Source organism: Dermacentor silvarum, chromosome 9, assembly GCF_013339745.2.
Source record: "Dermacentor silvarum isolate Dsil-2018 chromosome 9, BIME_Dsil_1.4, whole genome shotgun sequence".
In the NCBI taxonomy this organism is placed as follows: Eukaryota; Metazoa; Arthropoda; class Arachnida; order Ixodida; family Ixodidae; genus Dermacentor; species Dermacentor silvarum.
Window position 1 is genome coordinate 69,610,680 of NC_051162.1, and position 11,710 is coordinate 69,622,389.

At 43.2% G+C, this 11,710-nt stretch overlaps 1 protein-coding gene across 1 annotated transcript; it reads right to left on the reverse strand.

Annotated features, from left to right (window-relative positions):
* Window positions 1-939: 939 nt before the first annotated feature.
* Window positions 940-8,666, reverse strand: LOC119464781 (duodenase-1-like). Its single transcript, XM_049656494.1, has 5 exons — window positions 8,568-8,666; window positions 6,676-6,820; window positions 5,529-5,646; window positions 3,893-4,041; window positions 940-1,202 (listed from the first exon to the last, which is right to left on the reverse strand). The coding sequence occupies exons 3-5, from the start codon at window positions 5,626-5,628 to the stop codon at window positions 960-962; spliced, it is 492 nt and encodes a 163-aa protein (XP_049512451.1). The 5' UTR covers window positions 5,629-5,646; window positions 6,676-6,820; window positions 8,568-8,666; the 3' UTR covers window positions 940-959.
* Between the last annotated feature and the right edge of the window lie 3,044 nt (window positions 8,667-11,710).

Sequence of the window (11,710 nt, forward strand, 5' to 3'; positions counted from 1 at the left end):
AGAGCGTTTTGGGAAGCCATATTTACACTGATAGTGCATTTAGGTTCAGCGGCAATTATTCTGCATGAGGATTTAGAATCACCTACCTAGACTGCTTGCATATTTATAAATGGGGCATCACGAAGGCACATACGACTGTTTCATTCTCCCCCAACTTACTCCCTAGTGTAGGGCAGCAAACCGGTTGTGCTAAACTGGTTAACCTCCCTGCATTTCCTTCTTCACTCTTTCCTTTCTTCCTTCCTTATAAATTGGCATATTTTTGCGCCAATTAAGTGTCCATCTTTTTAGAGCAACGGACACATGAGTTCCAGGTTCAAAAGTATTCGTTGTGTGTGTGTCTGCAACGAAATTCTGAACACTGACAATCTCCCTGAAAGTAAAATGAGATGGTAAAATAAATATGGGCTCTGATCGTTCAGCGGAACTAGAATCTAGGCAAACCAGGTGGACAATAGAAGGTATGGTGAGGTATTCAAATTAGTTACATATCTGCCCTTGAAGATTTTTACAAGCTTTCATGGATAGGTGAAAAACAATAAATTTGCCTGAAAATATTTGTTCTATCTTAGGCCGCCACTACATGCAGTGTGAAATAGCGAAAGTATACATCAGCATATTCTCACTTTTAATACATATCTGAACAAAATACACAAGTCGTAAGATTAGCCTACGACCGCCTGAAACGAATAGACATAAGAAGTGACATCGCTACACACTTGTCGCGACTTTTTATTCTGGTGTACCTATGTCATCAAACAAACGAATAAAGTAGAAAAGAAATCATTCAACTACGTTTTATGAGAACCCGTAAGTTGAATGTATCAAGTAAAACATTATTTCATGTTATAATGTTGAAAGCCTAAACAAAACATCCCTATTTTGATACGTGCCGCAAGACAGTACTCAAACGTCACTGTTACTATAAAACGCATGGCAACCGCTGCGAAATGTATCAATTATACCGCTGCTGTATCCAGTGGGTCGCACAGCGGCTCATCATTCCCTGGACTTTCGGTGACGACCATCGGCCATTCGTCAACTCGCGCTAGTGATTTTCGGATCCACCTAACAAAGGTGGCCACTCTCGTGTGCATGGTCGGCACAGGAAGATCCATGTTCTTGCCTCCAATAGAATGGATACCGTATTGCGTTGATTTTCCATTTGGCATGACGGTTGTTACTGGGCTGCCAGAGTCACCCTGGAGTAATGAGTTACAAAAAAGGAGGTTAATTTCCGAAATCACTTACATTTACTCTCTTACGACCAGGGCACAAAATAAAACAAAATGCTGCGAGCACTAAAATAGTTTATTCTGAAACTTTCTAGGCAGTTAACCAAGGTTGTCCGGTACTAATGCAGCATTTGGCATAGCCGACATTTGAAAGCATGACAATAGATGGCTATTTCCCGCGAGACGGAGCGGAATCGCCACCTGGCGGACATTGCTTTAAGCTCGCTCAGTGTGGATGGCACCACGCGTCTTCTGCTAGCCACGACGACTTTGATTGTGTGCATACGAAGTGCATATACTCTAAAGGCAGTTCGGTGTGTTGTATTTGTCGCATGTATTTGTCGACGATGTAGACATACTTTGGGCCTTGCTCTGCAATAAGATGAGCTAGCGCATGTGTCCAGCGTGTGATGTGTGATAATCGTGCATTTTGCTCGCCACAGTTATATCAATTTTCTTGCCACCTAATATGTCAAATACATCACAAACAACATTTCGCCTGAATTTTAAGTAAATGGAGTGGTGGCTGCAAACTATGAGTGCTGCGATTTAGCGACTTATTGTCGCGATAGGCCTATGATTCCGCAATCTGTTTTACCGGGGGACATAAGTGCAGCGGCGTAAAAATAAATCACCAAGAGAAAAGAAGACAAAAAAGCTGAAGTATTCACAATCAGCGGTATACAAATATTCCTATAGAGGTGCGAATGTAGATGGTCACTTGGAGTTTCAAATAAACAATTTTGTGGTTTTACATGCCAAAATTACGACATGATTGCGAGGCACGCCGTAGTGCGGGAGCTCAGACTCAATTTGACTTCCTGGGTTTTCTAAACGTGCACCCGAAGTACAGCACAAGGGCGTTTCTACATTTTAGTCCCATCGGAATACGGCAGCTGAGGGTGGCATTCGATGCTGAAAACTCGTGCTTAGTAGCCGTAATGCAGTAGCCACTAAGCAACCACGGTGTTGCGCTACTAAGCCCGAGGTTGCGGGATCGAACCCCGGCCGCGGTAGCCCAATTGTGATGGGGACGAAACGTAAGAACACCCGTGTACCGCGCATTGGGTGCACGTTAAAGAACCCCAGGTGGTGAAAATTAACACGTAGTCCAACAGTACGGCCTGCCTCATAATCGCGTCGTCGTTCTGGCAAATAAAACCTTAGAATTTAATTTTTAAGTTTAAGCAGCCATAGCGGGTATTTTTATGTGGTTCTGATGCCTTACGGAGGAGCCATTTGACCTCGCCGTTGAATTGAGGCGCTTTGAAATTATGCTAGAAAACAAAAGCAAGAATGGAATAAAACATGACGGAGCATGTGTGACATGACAGTCGTTTAACTCAGTGACAAGTAGTCGCAAGTGGCTATCGTCAATCGCTCCTTCTTGGAATTTTGTTCGACTAACGCAATGTAGCAGCTATTGTTTCGGTAAATGAAACAAATATTATAACTATACCCTAATAATAACGCTTTTTTGCAACACTGTCGTGCGCGTACCATGGAAAGGCCAAATTGTTCTTTCAGGGTACGTTTCTACTGCGATGAATTTAATTATGTGTGAAGAGACATGGCATCAAGCTAACCCGTTGTCAAACATAGATACGTAGCTTTCCAAACTAGACTTACTGATTGTAATTAGGGAACAAAACACAAACGAAAACGCACATACACATACGTGTGTAGAGGTGAAGTACAGCACACAATAACTATAGAATTTAGCTTCATAACAGGAAGACAGACTTCATTATAAGATCTGCGAGATCACTACCCAGTTCTAGTCTCCCCTGAAATAACACTATGCGTTTCCTTCGCTTATAATAGTGACGTTCGGGGCGTTGCGTGAATAAATTGAGGTATTAGAGTGTAATACATCCCTACAGCGGTTTGAATGAGCAACCAATAGGGCTAACTCGCTGAGTGACGTCGAGCCATACACATTTCAATACGTGGCGCCTACTCTTTTTATCCGCACAGACATGGTAATGATGCTACCACATACAGCTATAGTCACGCTGCAAATACAAGTCAAACAGAATTTCAACCCTTTTTGTGTGTCCACCACAACTCTTTTATGTGTCCTGTGTCAGTAACGCTGTTTTTTAGTAGCATAGAAAACCACCACCTCGCCCAATCTGCCGACCTTCTACAATAAATCACTTTCGCTAATCAATTTCATGTCGTCACCAAAACTCTCAAGCCCTTTTAAAAGTGCATCCAGGCCTATTCAGGTTTTCGCGGTCTTCTACGTCCCTTAAGTTTGCTCGTAGTGAGTAGGATGGGCGCAGCTCATGCGCATGCTAATATGGGATGGTCTCGAGCATGACCAATCATGACATATACAATTAAAACACGCTAAAGCATCTTGGTTAGCTCATCTTTAAGTATAGTAAAGTGGGAATCGGGCTTTCTGGCACGATTTTTAAACACTATTTTTAAGATCATATTGCCGAATTCTAACGGATGCCACTCACATCGCAGTGTTCGAAAATGCTTCCAATGCACTGACGCGTGAGGCCAACAGCAAAGGTTTCACCCCGCTTTTCGCGACAAGATATCGATCTAAAATTACCGCAACGGCGACAGCAATCTATTACCAATAGTGACATTTGGTCACATTAGAAATACTAAACTGTGTTTTTAATGAGTGAACATACATTCCAGGTCATCTGGAAGCGGCTACGACTGCAAATGACCAGGCGGCTGGTCAGAGTGCGTCGGCCTTGTAAATGTAGCCCGTTTTCACAATCGACATCGGACAAAACTTGCGCCGTGTAGAACCGAAGCCGATCCGTTGATGCGTTTTCTGGAAAACCAGACAATGGAAAAAAATTACGAAATTTTGGATGTGTATTTAACTGGCGTTCACACATTCGTGTTAACATGCCCTTGCGAAATTTCGGAACTCTTTTACATCGCATTTGCTTTTGTATGTCTTCATCATGCCTCCAGTTGAATTTATTTTTGTATGTATGTTGTTACAATCAGGCGGAAATGCTTGTTTTTGCTTCCTGGTCAACTGAAATAATCTATTTAGCGCACAGCAGCTGCTAAACTTTATTCATTAGTTTTACGTACATTTAAGGATACTCTAGTGTCCAAGCTTAAGTAGAACTACTCAAAGTGCAAGATGGATAAGCCTGATACCATATAAAAAGCACGAGAGGATATCTTGTGCCAAATAGAATAGTTCGCGAACTATTTTGATTACATTCCAGTAAAAATGCTACTAATTAAAAAAAGCTCTACGCACCTTTCATAAACGCTTAATCATAAGTTATATTTCAAAGCATCATTTAAATAGAGCATAAATATAGGTAGCGGTTATAAGGGCATTCTATTTTTCAATGACCGTAGACCAATTTATCGCACAGTAGCAGCATAGTCTATCTCTATTTACACCTGCAGTTTATTAGGGTCATTACGCGGTCAGCCTGCTTATTATAAGTGAACTAAAGTAATGTATATTTCATATCAGCGTGGTACTGTCGCTTTCAATGCTATGCTCCTATTCAATTTTGCTGCCACTGGATTTTATCTGCCAGTAGATATCAGATATTATGCAAACCTGATAATCATCTGTTAGGTTCAGTCACACCGATGAAAGTCAACAAATGGTTATCGCTCTAATATAAAAAGTTGTCGCAGTTTCACCTGAAAGGCGAAGCATCAATTGCGATAGAAAATTTGTAGAGAGCTATACGGAGTAATGATAGTACCTTTATCAGCTGTATAAACTTGGACATGCAGCAGCACCGGCAACACGCAGAACTGTTGTCGACGCCGTCGGCGTTTTGCCCGCGTTCGCTCAAAATGCGTGCGGCGTTGGTGACTGTTGCCGGAGCCTCTGATATAAATAGGCACTTGGTGCCGCAGCTAAACGTCGCCTCCCTTCCCTCTCCCCCCCCTCCCCTCTCGCGCCTCTCGCGCGTCGGAAGAAGGCGCGTTTGCTCTACATATATGGTGATTGTAAAGGAGGAAAGAGACGCCTACTTCTGCAGCCCTTAAGCGAGCACGGCGCAGAAGGCGCGTTTGTTCTCCGCCGTGCGTTCACTCCCCGTGCGAGTGAAAGCGCGAGTGAAAGCGCGCGCCCCTCGTGCCCTTTCACTCGCACATACAGCGTTCGGCGCGCGGCGACGATTTCATCTCCATTGACGTCCTATGGAACCGCACGGCGACGGCGACGGCGACGGCAGATATCTGCTTTTGAGTGTCCATATAATTGCTATCGCAATAAAATAATGTCTAGCAGTGGTTTGCAACGAGTCTAAGGCATGCAATGCAGGCACGTACCTAGATTTGTGGCACCATAACCTGGCAGAAGCATAGGACCTGCCTTTGTAGGTGCTCCACTTCTCGGTAGGCAAACTGCTCCGACGAATCGGTCGAACATTGGTAAGGGTCTTGAAAGCTGCGCATAGTTGAAGTTTAGTTATATTGGGCTTGCTTTTTTTCAGATTCATTTATATAAACTTTGTGTAGCACAGTTCACAAAGCATCTTCATATACAAGAATTTTAATTGCTGAAGTAGTAATTAACTTGTAGTATCCTTTTGGAAGGTAACTATTATGATGGCACATTGTTTTAGGTGACTCTGAATAGGAAGCAAGATATTTTTGAACTAAATTAACCTGGTCAAAGTCTTCAAAAGCGTCACATAGAAGGGCGCTTCATCTCTATGCCATATAGCATAACAAACTGAAATGTGTATATGTGCAAGAATTGTTCAAGCATCGCTTGATTGCGATGCTTGAACATCGAACATCGATGCTTGAAATTTGCGAATTTTTATTGTACATAGTAAAAAACAACACATTACTGCCTAATGTACATTCAAAAGTAATCTGACATACGTCGCACAACCTTCTTCTCAAGAGTTATAAAAATGGGGTGTACTTTCAGTCGCAACTATACTAAACCAATTCCGCACCTCAGTCAGTCATTAACAAATAATAACCTACCCGAGAGTTTACAATCGAAAATACAACGATCTAAATATTTATTGACAAATTAAAAACTGAAAGTAGGTACGCTTGTTCCGAATAGAGTTTAAAACATTACGGCCTTGTGAGCATGGCCACGAGTAAACAGCATTCTCTGCCTGCCATGCGTAATAATTGTGTTCGCCTTCTCATTACCGATCGCGAAATATACTGATAAAACAGCCTTAAAAGAAATTGCGATTCTGTGTACATCAAACACAGCCCGTGATGTGGCCATGTCGTTATGCAGTGAAGATCTTTATCATGCGAGTTCATACAGTCATGATGCAAGAATAAAGTTGCTGCAGTACACGTGTATACGTCTCGTCTAGTCGGCAGATGCCCGCACCATGCACCATCGTGCGCCGTGTGTATGCGCCGCCTGTATTTTACAATATTGTTATAGACTGTGCAAATGACTCCACATAGCTTTTAATTGAAAGCAACATTTCATTACCTTTAATAGAGCGATGTCATAGCCTTGGAATGCATCGATGTACTTGTTGTGTATAACTCCTTGTTTCACCTCAATACAGGGGCCTGAATAGAAGTCACTGGTGTTGTAGTAAACAACCAATTGTTTCACTGGTCGCCCCTTCTCTCTTTAAAAAAAAGAAAATTCGCAATAAGGAAATATTGGATCTGCTTACGGTCACAATATAGAAAAAATGTCGAATGTTGAAATATTCAAATTCTAGCGTATTTATAAACTTCGTGCACAATTTTGCATAGCGTGCCTCGAAATAAAACAGCCCTTAAGGGAGCACGGCGCAGAACGCGGGTTTGTTCTCCGCCGTGCGTTCACTCCCCGTGAAAGCGCGCGTCCCTCGCGCCCTTTCACTCGCACATACAGCGTTCGGCGCGAGGCGACGATTTCATCGCCTTTGACGTCATACGGAACCTCACGGCGACGGCGACGGCGACGACGACGGCGACGCCGACGGCAGAAATCTGCTTAGGAGTGTCCATATAATTGCTATCGCAATAAAACTGAGAAAATGTAGACAACGAATACACTATTTATCTCATTTCTCGCATTTTGTTAACCTCCTGTATTGAGGCCATATTTGCCAGCCGGCTGCTAGGACATGGGGAATTTCCTGGGCTAAGAAAGTTACTTTGCTTTTACGCAGGGAGCAGCGACACTATAGCCGCCTCAACACCACGGTTCGTGTATGATTACGTAAGTTTTATATGCGACAAATCATTCCATAGTGGAATGCGAGAAGATGACCTGACGTGTTAGATGGTGCCCTCTAAAGCTCTTAGCGAGCCGTGCCAGAACACCTACGTACACTAAAACTGAGCATGTAGTGCGTCTAGTGAATGATATACGGCTCCTGAGTAATTTTGACCACCTGGTGTTTTTTTAACGTCCACAGAAAGAAGTGTACAGTACACGAATCCTCTTGCATTTCAACCGCCGCTAGAGGAAACCGAACCCGGAACTTCGGGTGAATATATCGCTTTGAAATAAGTTTCCCGCTGTGGTAAACTATCTCAAGCTCAGGTCTAACCTCTGGTTGAACAATGGATTCCTACCCAGCCGGTAGGTTGAGGCTACAACAAGATAATCGCACTTGTCATACCATCATTCGTTTATTTTTTCTTTGATTTCCCCGAAGATTGTATAGGAGAGGGAGGGCATCGCTGTGCTTGTCGGAGACCATACAAGGCTGTAATTTAGCGGCGTTCCACTTATATGGGGGAAGCATAGCTATACGCAAGATATTACACATCGTGAAACTAAAGAGGAGCCACTTAAACATGTCGAAAAACTAAATATTTACAAAATAACAATGAGATTCACCACGAACATGTGCGTGAACATTACAAAGAAGGGTAGAAAACAGAGAGAACACAATAAAAAACTCTAAACATCTCATACAACTTCTGAAAGCGTGGTTTGGTTACGTTGTTTTTTTCTTCTGGGTTTCCATAATTTCTTACGTGGATCATCAAAATTTGCACTCCCTAAATATGGCTTTATCAATATATCCCTTCAAAACAAAAGCGGCAAATCATCAGCAACATCTTCATCATCATCATTATCATCATCAGCCGATATTTATGTCCACTGCTGGACGATTGCCCCTCCCTGAGATCTCCAATTACCCCTGTCTTGCGCTAGCTGATTCCAACTTGTTAAAGCCAGAACTGCATACAACTAAATCGGGCGGTAAATATGCAATGTTAAATAGAACAGCTCTAAACTGCAACGTATATATGCTATCGCTGCAATGTTAATGGGACCAAACCCCCCAAAATATAGGGAACGTAACGCGGCCAATTGTATTAGCTTAAACCACCGCTCATTCTATTGAGCTTGAACAAGCTTTCTCAACTTACTCGCTCAGGACACAGTGAGCAGCGGTAAGAATGACGTTCCTAGTTATGATACTGCCACCACAACTTCGCACGTCGTAGTTGTCGAGTATCCGCAAGACAAGCACCTGGACAAAATGAAAATTCATGAGCAAATATTTTGCAGCAGTGCCGCATTTTTGTGACATAAACAACGTAACTTTCAAATTGGAATCAAAAAGCAGTCCTCTACGTAACTTTCTTTTCGGGGCTTCTGATCCTATTTTCTTCAATGGCGTCTCAAACGAGGGGCGCTACATAAATATGTGAAATGACTTCTGGGTTACCTGGATAGAGTGGACCGGACATCCCGGTTTTAACTTGCTAAATGTGTATTTGCTTAACAACTGCGTTTCAAGCATGCACTCGCTTTCATATACAGCAATACTCTCAAAATAAAAGCAACGATGTTCTGCAAGACTGCTGCCGATTTTTTATAAAATGAAATACGCTCATTCATTTTATGTGCCCTTATCACAAGCTCCAACGAGTGAACACTCGCACTCCACGAAACTGCAGGCATTGAACAGTGTTCAGAATTTGCCGGCAATTACTTATCATCTCACTCCGTAAACAAATAGTGTTATTATTGCTGTGCTTAGTAAAAAGCTGGTTTTATCTCACAGAGGCAATTGACATTAGGAACCAAATTCACCATAATATAGTTATCGAACTCAACACAGAATTTTGGGGCGCGAAAACAAAAAGCGAGGGAGAGGAGGCCAGGCTGGTGCCATCAAGGACGCTATCCTTTCGCACGCCCAGTGTCACAAGCTACAGGATCTGCGTAGTTTATGAGGCATGATTAGGCGGAATGGTGACAGAGGCGGGAGCACGGAACACTCACTTTCGAGCTAGTATGTGTGCCCAGTGCTACAAGCGCTTCTCATCATACCAGCCTAGTGAGCGTTAGTGCTCACAGTCATTAAGTAATCACTGTGATATTGTGTCCTTGGGCTCATTACATTAGGCGTATTTATTTATGAAGCAATAGTTTATCGACAACGATTAAGACAGGAGATGCCGACAGCCCAAGCGCATAAGGTGCTTGGCACCTGAAAACTCGTAACTAGAAAACTGAAAGAGATAAACTAGAAAGAAAAGTTGCGTTCTCCATTTTGAATTTCACTTGTCTTCTGTAGTCGTAGTAGAGAGGACGCGTATAGTCCAGACTCCCGAGGGGCAGCGCACCTAGGAAGAGCACTTGCGCTCTGCGTAGGCGATTGGCCGCGTAGACAGTTCGCCTGCGCTCATCGTAGACAATTCGCAGCGAAGCTGTTTAGCACACGAAGCAGCTTTGCTGGTCATCCACCTTCACAGAGTGAAATGGCTCATCATTTCATTTCGTGACACTCGACCAGACGCCGCGTTTAGGTATGCTGTATGCGTTATTGTATGCATGCATGTGTGAACTGTTCGCTTCATTTTGCTGACTGTTTGTAGGCTCTCCATTACGATGGGGATGAGCCATCGCACGTTTGCTTGCTTAGGGGGGTATGAGCAATTGCTGATGATAATTTTTATACCACTAGACTGGACGCCACGTTTTTTTTTTTTTTCAAGGCTGTCGGTAGTATAAGCCACTTAAGGCTTTCGCATTAAAACACGATCGTCTGGCAGTTTGAGGACAGCAGTTATGAAACAAATTCTTTACCATCCATGGCACATGTAGCTTTGACTGTCACCTTTCCGTTGATAATTCTCGCTGCCGGCACCGACAAACCGCATGCTGCAGAAGAAACAGAAGTGCCATGGTTTGGTATTTTTTCTGTTATTGGCTTTTAGGGGAGCGAATTACTGCTTTACTGTACACTCACATTTTGCATTGAGGGTATATTGTTCTTTCTGGAAATAAAAGAAAAAAATGTATTCAAATTATTACAAGCATTTACGCAATTACGTCTCTGATACCTTCCTAACCGAAGCATACGATGGCTTAATCTAGGATTACCGTGTCACCTTCTGTCAAAATTGTGACGCCCAGATGGACTGTCGTCCACGTTTTGCATTGTTAACTAACTACCATTTGAAGTTCTCTCATAGACCTCTTCAACTACATTGCCACTTCACCAGCTACACCGCAGTTCGCATCCTATCGCGATAGCGTGCTGATTTTAGGGCGGTGCTATAACATTTCTGGAGGAGACTGGGTACTCTACTGGCACTTGTGGCTGCGAGGGCATGCGACGAAAAGAAAGCCGTAAATTCACACCGCTTCTTTAAGATAAACGTAGTGAAGCACCTGCAAATCTCAGTGTGGCATACCCAATTTCGCGAAGTTCTGTTGGACTTTCGACCTGAAGGCCAATTCTAGAAGCCTGACAGTTTATAATCGGTGTAAGAGATATTTTCCCCTCAGAATATGCATTAACCAACGGAAGTGCGAAAAACCTGGTGGAACAGCAGGCTTCGGCAAGACCTGCCACTCGGTTACACCTTCTGCTATGAAGCAGGTGAATATTAAGAACTCCACAATTATTCGTGACGCTGCGTGGCAGTGTTGATAAAAAGATGTTACAGCCAGAATTGTTCCTTCAGCAAGAATTCGACCAACGCTGAGCTGATGAAGACAACGAAGAAATTGATGTTACGATGGCCATGCGGACATCGAAACCTCAACTGATACGTACAGATCTTCTGAAGGTTTACCGGTGATTCTTGGTGTTTCAATTCTTTTCTACAAGAACTTTACCAAATTGGGCGATCGGAAATGTTTGGTATACAGGCGCAAGTGGTCATTTTCGAACGTGAAATTTCCTCCCTTTTCGCTCCCAAGAAGCGCAATAATTTGCAAATTTATTACCTTCTCATTTGCATAACAGATATACTTACAGACACTTGTTAAAGAGGTGCGATTGAAAAGAATGGAATTGCATTGAATTCCAGGATGTTACACACAAGAACCACGATTACATTACTTGTTGCGCCGTTCTGAAACCATACATTATGAGGCACACCGTTGTGGGCGACTCCGGAATAATTTTGTCCACCAGGGGATCTTTAGCGTGCCCCCAATGCAAAAGACATGGGAGTCTTTTGCATCCCCCCCCCCCCCCCTCGAAATGCGGCTGCCGCGGCCAAGATTCGATTTCAATCGCGCGACCTGGTGCTAAGCAGCGTAGCACCAT

Bases quoted from the DNA above. Each gene is read 5' to 3' on its own strand.
- LOC119464781 (XM_049656494.1), bottom strand. From the start codon at position 5,628: ATGTTCGACCGATTCGTCGGAGCAGTTTGCCTACCGAGAAGTGGAGCA. The intron at 4,042-5,528 runs GTACGTGCCTGC...CTGGTTTTCCAG, and splicing joins TTATGGTGCCACAAATCTAG to AAAACGCATCAACGGATCGG. The intron at 1,203-3,892 runs GTATGTTCACTC...TCATTACTCCAG, and splicing joins GCTTCCAGATGACCTGGAAT to GGTGACTCTGGCAGCCCAGT.